The following is a 14,671-nucleotide window of genomic DNA, read 5'->3' as shown; positions in this document are numbered from 1 at the left end:
TATCTCTGTATTTGAACCCTAATTTTTTTACAATGCTGAACATTTTATTCCAATCTACGTTATTGAATGCCTTTTCTAGGTCTATAAACGCCAAGTATGTCGGTTTGTTTTTCTTTAATCTTCCTTCTACTATTAATCTCAGGCCTAAAATTGCTTCCCTTGTCCCTATACTTTTCCTGAAACCAAATTGGTCTTCTCCTAACACTTCTTCCACTCTCCTCTCAATTCTTCTGTATAAGAATTCTAGTTAAGATTTTTGATGCATGACTAGTTAAACTAATTGTTCTGTATTCTTCACATTTATCTGCCCCTGCTTTCTTTGGTATCATGACTATAACACCTTTTTTGAAGTCTGACGGAAATTCCCTTTTTTCATAAATAATACACACCAGTTTGTATAATCTATCAATCGCTTCCTCAGCTGCACTGCGCAGTAATTCTACAGGTATTCCGTCTATTTCAGGAGCCTTTCTGCCATTTAAATCTTTTAATGCTCTCTTAAATTCAGATCTCAGTATTGTTTCTCCCATTTCATCCTCCTCAACTTCCTCTTCTTCCTCTATAACACCTAATGAAGTAAAGAAGAATAATATTTAAATAACAAGAAATACTGCTTAAAATGTTAATGAATTTGTGAAAAAAAATCTGTAAAAGCTATCTATTTTTTAATTGTTTTAGTTTAATTAAAGGTATTCCATCCCTTTTTTGTGATTAATAAGTTTATTTTGATTTTTCATTCCTTGGATAAATGAAGATCATAGTACATTAAATAGACTTAATTTTCACTGCATCTTTTATTCTAAATTTCATACTTCGACCGACTACTTTTCGTGGACAATTTTAGTACAAAATCCAAAATATTAATACCCAAAATTCTTTTTCCTTACACCATTGCCTTGAAATAGAAAAATGGTCAATGTTTACAGATGTTATAAGTGTGAGAAATGATGAGTAAATTATTTAAACACAGATAGGTAACTCGGATTTTAAGGTAAATAAATCAGTCACTATGGCTAAAATAAAGAATCATAATCGAGGTTCAATTATGACATCTACCCTCTTGGAAAAGAAAAGGACGGAATAATAAAATATAAAACGATGGAAGATTTAAAGTATCAATAAAAAGAAGTCTGGATTATTGTAGAATAAACTGGCAAGATGAAAAATATTTTAATGAACACTGATAATTTCGAATTTTAGCGAACAGCCTTTTGAGCTTTTCAAAAGATTTATTTACTTTTCTCGTTCTATCAAATGTTTCACATTCCTTTGTAAAGAATTTTTACATCTTTGTCTATGTTGAAGTCTAATTGCAAATAAAAACTTTTGGTTGTTATAAAGCATTTTAATTACAAGGTTGGTCCCAAAAAATCTCCGAAAGAAAAATGTAAAAAATAAGCAAAAAAATAGAAGGAATCGAAAATTTACAGTGATCGATTTTTCGAATTTATGGTCGCAATTTCTTATTACAAGCAGCAGCACTAACTGTTTCAAAAGAATTTTTACCTCTAGCTAAACTCATACTAGCACAAAATTTTATATTTTTGTGGCTTATATAAATAAAGCAAGTCTCACATATAGACAGACAAGTATTTTGTTTCTGAGGCTTTCTTATCCTAACAGTCAGCCTTAGGTCTGGAGCCTCATGAAATGTTGTGAAGGAATGAATTAATATATATTTCAACTATTTTTATTTTTATAGATGACATAAGTGATAAAAAAACTTGATTATTAAGCTATCCAAATCTTAGTTTCTCTTTTCTAGTAAATTAAAATTCAAAGAAATAGTAGCAAATTTATCCTTCATTTATTTTTTAAAATGAATGTAGATACCATTGCTCAAAACTGTATTATATCATTTTAAAAGCATTTCAAATAATGTTAAACGCACGATTAATATGTAGGAGAGGTCAACTAAAATTAAAAAGATATACATGTGCTGTTTACAAGCTTTCAAATGCTTACTTGCAACACATTTTCAGAAAAAAAAAGATTGAAATTTTAAAAGTAGATGCAATTTTCAATACAACAATGAGTTCAAATTTTTTATAGCAAACCATTTTTAAATACTAAACAGTTTTATAAAATCATTATATACAGAAAGAAGAGAAATAAAATAAGTTTTGTGTTAAAACAACTAATTAAAAAAAATTCTGAAAGTAAGAAATAATATTATTCTATTCTCTACTAAATTTCAAATTTTTAAATTCGAAATAGTATGTTTTTTTTGGAAACGTCTATACGTGAAAATAAAAACAAATATCATTATAAAGTTAGTTTACATTATTTCAAGTTTGTTTTGTTAATATGTATCTTATGAGAACTGAATGTTGTTAAACACTAAAGGTTTGCAATTAATACAAATATTATTGTATTTACAACCTCAAAAAAATTTCTTATAGTGTGCATCACGTAAGAGTGCTTGCAATTTAAATACCTGTACCTTAATAAAAATTATTAATTAGCTAAAAAAACAAATCAATTGAATCTGCAATTTCTGAATAACTTGTTTGAATAACTTTATAATTTTTTTACTTTAATAATGTTAAAATCCCTAACTTTAATTTTAAAAAGTAATTCTGTGTTTTAAATGATCCACACGTTTTCTCATATCTTTTTAAAACGTTCATAAAAGATTTATCTAAATATTAGAATTTTGAAGCAGTCAACGTTTTACATGATACCAACCAGTTTTAATTCGCATTCAATAGAAACTAAAATAATTGAAACGAATACTAATATAACTATTGCTTAGGTAAAACTAATATAACTGTTGTTTACAGAAATTATTGTAATAATTAGGATTAATATTATTGTAAGTGTAATATTTATTTTATATATTCTAAAAAATTTTCTTGTTGATTTTTCTTCAGTTAATTCGGTTGTTATTTCTTTTATTTCATTAAATTTAGTAATTATTTCTGTTGTTGGATCTAAATTTCTTAATATAATGGAAATTAATATAGTTAATATTCAGATTAAAAAAATTTTTGCTCTTGGTTTGAATTTTTCGTTTGATGGAATTCTTGATATATATATGAATATAATTATTAGTCCTCCTACTGTTGTTAAGAATATGATGTAAAGATATCGTGATGATTTAATTATTATTGAATTATTTCTGCACGTTAGAGCTGTTTGAAAAATTAGTATTGATCCTAGTGAGATAGGGTGTTTAAGTATTGGAGACATAATAATGTTTGATAAAATTAAATATTTTGTGAAAATTCAGTAAGTATTTTAATATAAAATATTAGTTTTGGATACTAAAGATGATTTTTTCTTTACTGATTTTGTTTAGATAATTTTTTTTTAAATTATGATTTACAAGATCATTGTTTTTTTAAACTATCCTAAACTTCTTGAAAACCTACAGAAAATCCCAAGACTATTCATAAAGTTCTGCTTGAAATGCAGATGCCCTGTTACATACGTCCAACTTAACTTTATTTTATATGTATGAATACAAATAAAATAAAGCGAATATTAATCGTTGATAAATGGTGTAATTTTTTCATAAAAGAATTGTCTTGTACTTTTAAAGATTTCGATAAATATTTTGTTTTTAATTATCATAATTTACATATTCAAGTAACTAACTTCAAACTAAAAAAAAAAAAAAAATATTAATAAAAGATTTCATAGTAACTCTATTACTAGGGTTTATATCAGTATTAGAATATTAAAATGATTCGTGTAGATCTATTCTCATTTATGTACGGTTTAATTGTTCACATATTTAACCCAATAATATTAAAATCACTCAGGAATTTTTTATTTTTTTATTTTGTTGATTAATTAGTTGCCAGTATCTAATTTCATATGTTATAATTTTTGCAAATACTATGTTCTGTTTATTGAACAAAACTTATTTGTGACAAATAAAATCAATATTTTAAAATTAATTTATGATACTTACATCCCTCAGGAGTTCTCTGAGACGGTCCAGTCGGTCTTCTTGACTACGTGTTGGCAAATATCTTGCTTCTACTGTTAACAGAGCTCCTAGGATAAGGACTGCTGCAATTGTCAATGTTAACACGGCTCGTAAACCCATCTACAATAAAGAATTCAATAAACTTTGAACTAAAAATTGTTGAATCGAAAATTAAAAATATTAATAGACTTAAGATTATTTTTAGAATTTATTTATTACTAATTGCTTCTTCTTTCAATGCGTGTCTTTGACGGACGATATATATCCGGCCACAAAGAACTGCTAAATGGCAAAAAGCACACTTAGTGTACAAAGATGTACTTTTGTACACTTTAGTACAAATTATACCTAAATTGTACAGGGTTTGTAAACTACAGTAAATAATTTAAGAAATATTTCAACCGAGGTTTTAAAAATTCATTCTGTGTTTCAAAGGTCTTATTTATGCGTGTATCGTCACAAATAGAGATTAATGAAGTAAAGTATTGACTACAATAAAAATTAATAAAAATTATAAATATACGTTTCATTTTGTAGACTTAAAATATACTATAAAATTTAATTCCAAATAAGCAATGTAAAGGTTTTTTAACAAAATCGTAATAAAATTTATTACCACAGGAGAAAATTACTATTTTGAGGGCATCTATGAAGTAAACAGCACTAATTATATACGAGCTAAAACAAAAGTAATCAAAAACAAATAAAATAAGCTATCCTAAAACAAATGGCATTTCAAAACAATCATAAGACACTCCCCCTGTACTTCGCTTATAAACCCACCAACTTTGCCCCAAAAAATATTCCTATTCGATATATCCAGTATTTCATCCTTATTCTTAATATTCTTAATTCGTATGAAACCATTTATTTCTTATATCCCTAAACCTGAACACTACGAAAAAAATTTTTTTTTTCTGTTTCACTGTTTAATTTACATTCGGTTCCAGTTTACCGGAATCACAAGAATATATGTGAGAAAAAATATGACCTTCAAGAGGACCTCCCCTTCCAAAAACCAAACTGATTCCTATGTAGACTGGAGGCCGGCGTTAATTTCATCAAGCCACTTGCCCCGCATGCGTTCCACGGCCTTACCCATACTATTTAAGAGTCATAGTGGCCGGTAGGGGTTGATCTGCGGTCGGCTTTGGAAGGAAGAGCAGTATGGCCTCTTTCCAGCAAGCCGGAAAAATTCCTGCTAGTAGCCCTTGGGCAACGTCAACCATGTCCCACAGGGACTTTAGTCGGAGACCCTTTAATATTGCAGCTGGTATTTCATCAGAGCCAGGCCTGCTGGAGTTGTGCAGTCGGCTCAAGGCCATAGTTGACTCAGGCAATATGTACCGTTGTTGCTCGTAGTCGGTGGGGCTTAACAACTCCCACTCAACATACGGGAACAGCCTTTCCAGCTCTATTCTAGCACGTTCTTCCGTCAAAATTGGTAAACGTCTTGAAAAAACTTCATGACCAGTCGATATGCCTGTCCCGAAATATCATGGTCTAATTCTGTGCAGAGTTCTAGCCATTTCCTCCTCTTCGCATTCTTGATGGTGTTCCGAAGGGCTCTCTTGCAATGCAAATAATTTTGGGATGCGAGATCATAGGCATCTCCACTACGTCACCTAATTCTTTGCATAGTCCTCCGATGTCACTGGAATTCCGTCCGCAAATTACTGATTTCAGGGGTCCATCAGTAGGCTGGCCCATGACGGCGGTGTCTGACACCTAACCGAGCAATCACCTGTTTAATAGTGTCCTGCAGGATTTCAGGTGTAAGGTTTAGATTACGACGTACGTTATCTAAGACTTCTTAAACGATGGTACAAACTTCTCGAGATGTCAGTCGTGTAGGAGGGCCTTGAATCCGTGGACTGAAGGAGGCATCCCCAAGATCGACCAGGGTAGCCAGATGGTCACTGGCGGTATCATTTGTCAGCACACCTCAGAAACAACAATCACGATTCTACCTCCCGTAGAGGATAGTGAGATCTAGGACTGATGTGTGTTCACGGGGAGTAAAGGTTGGCGTACAGTCCTTCACGCAATAAATCTAAAGTACTCATTAATTCAGCTAACAGCTCGCCTCTTCTGTTGCAAGCAGTACAAGCGCTACCCACTTCCACAGACTTGCAGTTGAAATCGCCTATAAGCAAGAGCTTCTTCCTAGTCCCAGTAATCGTCGTATGCAGTCGTGCCAGGAACGCTCCATAATAGGGCAAGTCGCAGTTAGGAGAAACATAACCTTCCACGAAACATAAGCTTCTGCCAGATCGATACAGACGAAGCATCCACCCTTCTCCAAATTTTCCAGCCTAATTGTCTACTAACATCCCGTAATGCAACGTCAGCCCTATTGTCCGTAGTCCAGTTGCAACCGACCATGACTGACCTGTTCGGTTCAGTCGTTACGAGAATATCAGCTTGTTTCTCCTTGGCCAACTGTCCTACAAGTTCATGGGAGAGCGAGCATCTATTAACATTGGACAGTAGAACTCTTAAACTGACGATTGGTGTGTTTACATTCCCTGCCACCAGTGTGATGTCCCAAGTCACCACAGTCAAGGCATCTTCGAGGTTCCGTGCAGCACACACCCTTGTGACCGCCGCCTCTATAGTTGAAACACAGCAAGGATCTATCTTGGCCACGACAGTCTTCCCTATTACAGTCAGCCAATACCCGAACAGCGACAGCATTTATTCTGCTCGCTCATTAAATATACTTCACTCGAGTGCCAGACAATCTTCACTCGAGATTTATCCGCAAGTTGTGTAGCCTCTCTGTGCTACAGATGGACAGAAGCCCGGAGTGTGTTGCTATAAGCTAGCCTCAAAGGGGAGACTCGCATAAAAATCCTCTCGCCCAACTCCCTCCAAACGGTCTGTTCTTCCTCTTCTGGAGTTGTATCAATATCCAGGTCTTGAACGAAAATAGACAGCAGTCGGAGGTTTACACTCCGGTCCGTTACCTAGCTCCATGCAAGGTTTCTCTTCCATCCTCTTTTACACATATTTATCTTTTAAGTCGAAATTCCGGACTCTAATCTCCAAAGATTCACCATGACCCATACAGACAGAGAGAATGTCCTCAGAATTACCTGTTTAAGGAGGTCGGGATACCTGGTGCCTTCTCTACGGACTGTAACAACAGCCGTTTTTGGCCCCCTAGGCATGTCCACCTCAGTTGTGGACTCAATAATGTGTAGCAATATAGCGTTCGGCAATGTCAGCAACCTCCTGGACCAGTATTCCAAAACTTTTATGAAACGATCACCAGCAGTGTTGCTAGAGGCAAAGAACACCAGCTTCTCACTTTCGGCCAACCGGACCTTCGAGAGGGTCATTAATGTATATCTAATTAATTCAGTATCCTCGTCCTGGACGACTAGGACATACCTTTGAGGTATCTGAGTTCTCGTCCTCAACGTAAAACATGTCCGTACTCTGACAATCCCGAAGTATAATGCCACTGAGAATGGCAGTAGTGGAGTTCAGTCTTCTATACACTCCAGGAGCACGACCGCAAACAATGGAGGCGTAAGTGCTCCGCCTAGAAAATGACTCATTAAGGAGAAAGATATGATATCCCTCTACCTTGTTTTCGGGAAGGCCTTTCCTGACGATCTCTTTCGAATACGATTCTTTACATCAGCGTGAACCGGCCACCTCCGTAAGGTCATCAATGTCGCCAGTCTCCAGAGACACGTTCCATATCATCTTGGATGACCTTCGATGTCTGGGCCCCCTTGTCACATCCATTGATGGCAACAGCGAGTTCTAAGCTGAGATCAACAAAATCTGTGTCAGATGTCTTACATTCCGGATGAGTCTGCCAAGATTCTTGCGAAGAAACTGATCATCCGAAACTAACGTGAAAAGATCATCAACTGCGTCTAATAAACCCAGTCCGTCCTTCTCTAACTGCAACCTGCCGTCAGCATGTACCGGTCATACCTTTACGTTTCTTGATCGGTGGACTGTTCCTTCTAACCAACGGGGTAGATTTCCCAACACGATCCGATTTGCAGGACGGCTCCCGATCAGTAGCCGGAGATCCGTCGATAGTCCTTTTACTGGTGGCAGCCAACAGCTTCATCTTCTCACCAAACTTCAACACCAGGAGGGTCCGAAAGCTCAGACACACTGAAGTCTTGGTTAGATCGCTTCTGACACTTGTTAGAGGCTAACTCATTGCCCCTAGCATAACCTCATCAGTAGTTACAGGCTTCTTGTCCGAAACGCTAGTCTTGGCCTTCCTTGCAGAAGCACCCTTTGTTTTTGGCTTCCGCGATGGGGCACCAGACTTCTTGGACACAGAATCCGTTTTCCGGTCAGACATATCAGCAAAATAGTATGCCAAACACACACACTAAATATATTAATATAAAGAGAGAAAAAAAAATATATATATATATTACATTAATGCAATATAATAATTATATTAACACAACATACAAAGTCAAAAAGAAAACAAAAAAAGATAAACAAATATTCGTTGCTGGAGGGAAAAAAATTTCCGAAAAGTTTCTCTCCGCGGAAGCAGCTGATATAAAAACTTTTATAAGTTCAATTTTATTCCAAAACTAGTGTGCTATAGCTCCGTAGCCGAATTTAAACGGAAAATAACCAGTTGGAAACTGTTATTAATTACTTCCTAGCAACAGTAGGCTATAATTCGAAATAATTATTTTAAGTCTTCTAATGAATTAAAAAACTAACTGAAAAGACAAAAGTCAACACAAAACTAATTAACAAATCTAAATCTGTTTTTATTTTGTTTTTTTTTTTTCAATTTTTAAGATCAATAAATATATAAATCAACTAAATTTGCTACTTAATTTGGATAAAGAATTTCTCTTTTGCTATTCATTTTACCCTTGGTACAGAAATCTGAACAAAATTCTTCCCTAAACGTTACGCAAATCTAAATATTTCCAGACTTATGATTAATAAGAACCTTTTTACTTATATAAATGTCCGAAATAAACTCGTACAGTGTTACCTTCCAATTCTGAATCACCAATGTGTATAAAAGAAATTTGTTTGCTGTATTGTATAACTCTAAAATAAAATAAATAAACAGAAAAATAATCATGCACAAATTTTCTTCATTATTTTTAAAATTGTGTAGTACTAGGAATTATTTTAAATATTTAATATAAAAAAAAAAAAAACAAAGAAAAAGAAACAAATATTTTTTATCCTCAAAAAAAACAAAAAGAATATATATTAATAACAAAACGTTATTCCCATTTGTGTTATACAATAATATATATAAATAAGTTCAGTTCCGAAAATAATGTGTAGACTGTTTATACTGGCCTGATGCCAATGAAATGGCTCCTTCAATGATGAGCTTATGTAACTTGCACAACACAAAAGAATACTATGGGAATAATGGAAACCAACTTAGATAAAAGAAAAAACTAAATGTTGGAAGAAAAGAGATAAATAAAATAAAAATACTGAAACTGAATATCCTAAAAAACAATTTAAGTTAACTTTTTTCTTAAATTTTTATTATTTATAAATTAATAGTATGTGAAATTCAAAAAATTTAAACTCGGACTAGTGATTCCCAAATTGTGCGCCGCGGCCTCTTCACAGTGGCACCGCAAAATATTGTAAAAGCTTCATAATTAATTGAACCAAGACATTTACATTTGGCCTAACTAAACAAAAATCAAAGTGAGAAGCTAAAAATATCTTGATTTTTTGTGTGATTTTTTTTTTACTCTATATAAAAGTAAAGTCGCCGGCGCAGAATATTCTAGCGAACGCCAGCCGGCAACGCTGCGCCTTCTCCATCGCGCCTTATGATCGCGCTAGACAGCGAGGTGTGTAGACCCTTCGCAAGAGATTTGGACTGTTCTGAAAGATCTGACGGAAAACATATAAACAAGCGTTGCCGGCTCGATCCATTCAATCGGTTTTTAGTCTAAGTCTAGTGAAATTAAAATCAGCGTTTTATATAAATAAACAGTGATACAAATTAGTTCATGCAGTATAGTTAGTTTACTATTACTTTTTATTTGTTGCCTTTGAAAAATAGTTTTGTAATTTTTGTAAAGGAAATGAGGGTGGCCTTGTCCAGTTTAATTCCACGATTTGAGAAAATGTGCAGTGATTTGTAGGCTCATCCATCTCATTAATTATTAATTTAATATTAATAAAAAAAAGTTAAATAATAAAGATATACAAGTTTTATTCATTTTTATCTCTTATTTACGAGTAGTCATACTTTTACTTAGGGTAGGGCGCCATGAAAAAATTTTAATTGAAAAAGGGCGCCACGACTCGGAAAAGTTTGGGAACTTTTTTTCTCAAATACTGAAAAATAATTATTTTTAAAAGTTTACTTTTATTTACACGAAAAAGTAATACTTTATTTTAAGTTAATCTATGGTAAAGGTTCATTTTTTTCAATATTTATACTTAATAGTGTAACTCAAAGTATCCTTTACATTATTCGATCCCGAGCAAGCTACAATTTTAGCAAAGAAAAAGGTATAGGTGATATCATGTGAAAAAATATCACCGGGTAACAGGAATGTATATGAGATAGAAAAGCTGATCTTTGGTAAGAGAATCCGAATAAAGTACTTGTGTACAATGCTTGTGTCATATTACTTCAATTTTTTGCTGTTAATTAAAAACCCAATGAAAATATTATTTTTTCAAATCTGAGGGTTCTTAATAAAAAAATTTCATAATAAAAAATGTCATATGAGATAAAGTTAATCTACTGATATCTATTTCGATTACCATCTATCCACAAATTCCCATCTTTATTTCCAAAAACCTTTGATACAACTTTTTAAGTTCTTAGCAAAACCACTTTTTTTTTCCTGTTTAGCCTCCGGTAATTACCGTTCAGATAATACTTCAGAGGACGAATGACGATGATATGTATGAGTGTAAATGAAGTCTAGTCTTGTATATTCTCAGTTTGACCATTCCTGAGATGTGTGGTTAATTGAAACCCAACCACCAAAGAACACGTTCACCATAGACCAACTCAGTGGGTTTTAGCAAAACCACTCGCTTTTAGTTATCATTACACAAATCTACCCATTTTTACTTTTCTTATTTTTTATTTAAAACCTTAAATGAGAAACTCCAGAAAAGAAAATTGGGTAAATATTTATGAACAGAACATTTTTTTATATTTATGAAAAGAAAAATTTATTCACTATTATTATAGTTTTTTTATTTTTTTTATTTTTTAGGGGCATCAACTTCTATGACCATTAGCCTCTTCCACATCAAAACAAAAAGAAAAAATAGAAAAAGTATCTTTTCCTCTTAAAAATAAAGCACATGTGACATAGTCAAAGACTAGACTTGTCAAAAGGAGCATCTCAAAATAGACATCTCAACGGTTATTAAAACCCAGAAAACACAACATAACAAGGGTGTAAAGACCCTTTCCATTTTAAAAACCTTTTAGCCATTTCTTACGAAATTTGGTCAAAACTGTCAAAACAAAATTCTGTGTGATGAAAATGAAACCGCACATTGAAAGGTCTATTAAACACAATATGATATAGTTGTAAAGGGCCCTTGCTATTTAACATCACACAGAACAGTTACAACAAAACATCAAGAAATACACAACAAAATTATCATATTAATAAAAAAATTAAAAATAATATTACGCAAAATTAAAATATCCATCCATTCCTTAAAAATTGTCAAGGCATAAAACGAACTTCATCTTAATGCCTATCGCCTAGGTTTCCCTTAGACCATCTCTTATTGTTCCTCTTCTCCGTTTTTCTGAAGGCTTCGATGTCAAATTCTGAAGGATCTGAGGCTCTAAGATCGATCCTTCCGTCCGTGGAAATCGCGGAGGATCTTCTACTGCCGACATCAGACGACACCGGCTCCAATGGCGCGGTGAGAAGCACATCACAGTTACTGGACGCACTCATCGCCAGAACATGTTGAGCGTCCAAATTCCTCACCCTCTCTGCTAAAGGCCTCGGAGATTTTAAAGGCTCCATTTCTGTTTGTTCGAAATCTTTTTTTTCTAAGATTTTCACCTCTCTCTTATTACTACCCTGCACGAAGATTTTAGTAATTTCGACTTTTTGTTCAGTCTTCTTTTCTTGCCTGCATTCACTGTCCTTTGTGTTCAAACGTTCGTTTCTCAAAGGAGAAGAACACTTTTCCTTAACAGCTGGAGTTTTCTTCTTTTGGTTTAAGCTACCCTGTCTAGTCGGACGATTTCTAAGTTTGTTAACGACGATACGTTCAACCATATTTGCTAACGTTGATGCCAGTTCCGCAATCATATAATTTGCATTGAAGGAAGCTGCAGGAGATGACACATCTTGTGCATATGACACTGTCTTCGGCGATCTATTTTTTACTATTTTCTCCGCTTCTACGTAGCTCATCTTTTAAAAGGTCGTAATCTCTTGGATTTCTACCTCTTCTTGAACAATTTCTAAACCTCTCTGAATGATTTCCCTGACAATTAACGCAGATAGGTGGATCCATGCATGGGTCGTCAGGATGGAGCGGTTCACCACAAACACATATCGCTGTATGCCCATACCACTGACATCCAAAGCATCGCATTGGTGTCGGGATAAACGATGAACGTCTAGTCTGTGAAAGCCAGCCTTTATCTCTTCTGGGAATTTTGGCTTGCTGAATACTAATACGTGCGACGCGGAGGGTTTTACTTCTCCACTGCGCCGGGTGTTCAATCGACGACAAGCTATAACTCCCTGTTCACTGAGTGCAGTTCCTGCTCCTCTTCGGTGCAATTCAACATATCCCTGCACACAACAGCACACTTCGACGTATTTAAGGTTCCATGGAATAATATTTCAACGTTTAGTAGTCCAATCTTCTTTGCGATTAACAAACGTGAGGATTGTAAATCGTTGACCGTTTCAACAAAGAGTCCTACTGCAGTCTTTCTTACATCCTTTACCAGTCCACCAGCAGCTTCGGTGATTCCATGAGCTATCACGAAAGGGTTACTTTTCGACAAATCGCCGTCCTTCTTCTTTATGACTAAATATTTCTGTACTGGACCACTATTCTTCCGTCTAAATTTACCATTTCCCTTCTTCTTTATCAGATCTATAACATCATTCTTATCACTAAATTCTGCACTCTTCCTTCTCTTTGCCTGCGAAGATACTCTCTACAACAAAAGATTTTAGGTGGACCCTCTGCCACGGATGTTATGGAAAGTGAGGAATTCATAGCCTATATTGTCGCCAGTCGACATGTCACAAGGTGCTGGCGGAGAGACTGTCCATGCCCCGGATCATAGGCACTACCTGGGTTCCCCAAGTCACCTCCTCCCACAAATTTAACCCGGGCCGGGGAGTCAGGTACTGCCTGACCCACGATACCGACATCCTAGGGCACGCACGTAGCAGTAAAGGCTCCGATATCGTTACTCGTAGGATAATCCCTGCCAAGGGCCGAAGCGACTGACTCACACTGGACAGCGCAAGACAGACAGTGCTCGGCAGAGCAAGTTGACAGCATCCCACCCTCAACCCGGCTCCACAACCGAGAAGAGGGATGGGCACTCCACATCCACACTCCGCCCAGTATCTGCAAACAGGTCACGGTCACGCCTCTTCCCCCGCTGCAAACAACGAAACCGAGAAGCACAACCGCAACCAGCTCGAACAGCTCGAGACCGTACTCCACAGGGAGCTCCTGAGCAAGACCATTTCCCCGTGAGCTCACATAAGTGCAGGTACCGAAGTACCATGAAGTTGCCCGCCCCGGACGTTTGCGTAGATATTGTTGCAGGGACGTGGGATTGGACTTATCCGGGGCATTATTATTATTATTATTATTATTAATTATTATTATTTGCTCGCTATTATTATATAATAATAGTGAATAAATTTTCTTTCAACCAAACAAACTGATGATCCATGTTCTAGCCAGTTATACGAAAGACTGAGATGGTAGTATTAGCTCATTTCATCAAAAAAACCATACGCAAGGAAATGATATGGGTAACACCACACCCAATAATAATCCCTATAAATAGAGAGAATATAAATCAATTTCTGAGTTCACAGGAAATTTTAAAATTTTTTCACCAGAGTAGATGAGTCTATTCTTTCTTAATTCAGAAGATTAAGTTTGAATTATGTTACATTTTTAATTAATCTGAATCAGATATTCTTTTGTATCCAATATACAGAAAGCTAAAACTACATCAGTCAGGTAAACTGAATGCATTCTGGTGTATTTTTAATAAAAATTTTTAAAAAACTATTTAAAAAATATAAATTTGATTTGACTTTTATTTTTTGCCCTTCCTAGTATTGCCATTCTAACATCTGTAGATGACGCTTTTCAGAGTACCTCAATTTTCCAAAGCTCCTTTAGAATTAAAACTTCCTGAGTTGGGTTTGACGATTAAATATCAATGTTAAGCTACTTCCACTTCCCATCTTTACTATCCCTCGCACTCCGTTTTGTCCCTCGCACTCTAACGGTTATACAATATCTTGAAACTAATTCTTCTGATTCCTTACTTTGAAATATTCAAAAATAATAATCATATTCAAGCTAAAATTAAAAGAACAGGAGATAATTAATGACAAAATAAACACTGAATCCGATGTAATATTTAAAAATTTTAAATTGTGAAATTAAAGTAGTTTTGAGAATAGAGATACTCCGAAAAGCTCTTCCTCTATAACACCATTTTCTAATTAATTTCCTCCGTATAACTCTTCA

General features: G+C 34.7%; 1 protein-coding gene across 1 annotated transcript in view; it reads right to left on the bottom strand.

The window, feature by feature from the left end:
* Window positions 1-14,671, bottom strand: part of Proc (Proctolin) — a 98,544-nt gene that overhangs the window by 72,656 nt on the left and 11,217 nt on the right. The window contains exon 2 of the mRNA XM_075354567.1: window positions 3,920-4,057. Coding sequence (XP_075210682.1) covers window positions 3,920-4,057 — 138 coding nt within the window. The remainder of the gene's footprint in view (window positions 1-3,919; window positions 4,058-14,671) is intronic.

Source organism: Lycorma delicatula, chromosome 1 (genome assembly GCF_047948215.1).
Source record: "Lycorma delicatula isolate Av1 chromosome 1, ASM4794821v1, whole genome shotgun sequence".
Taxonomy (NCBI): domain Eukaryota; kingdom Metazoa; phylum Arthropoda; class Insecta; order Hemiptera; family Fulgoridae; genus Lycorma; species Lycorma delicatula.
The sequence above is the reverse complement of the archived record's forward strand: the minus strand, read 5'-3'. Positions and strand labels throughout refer to the sequence as shown.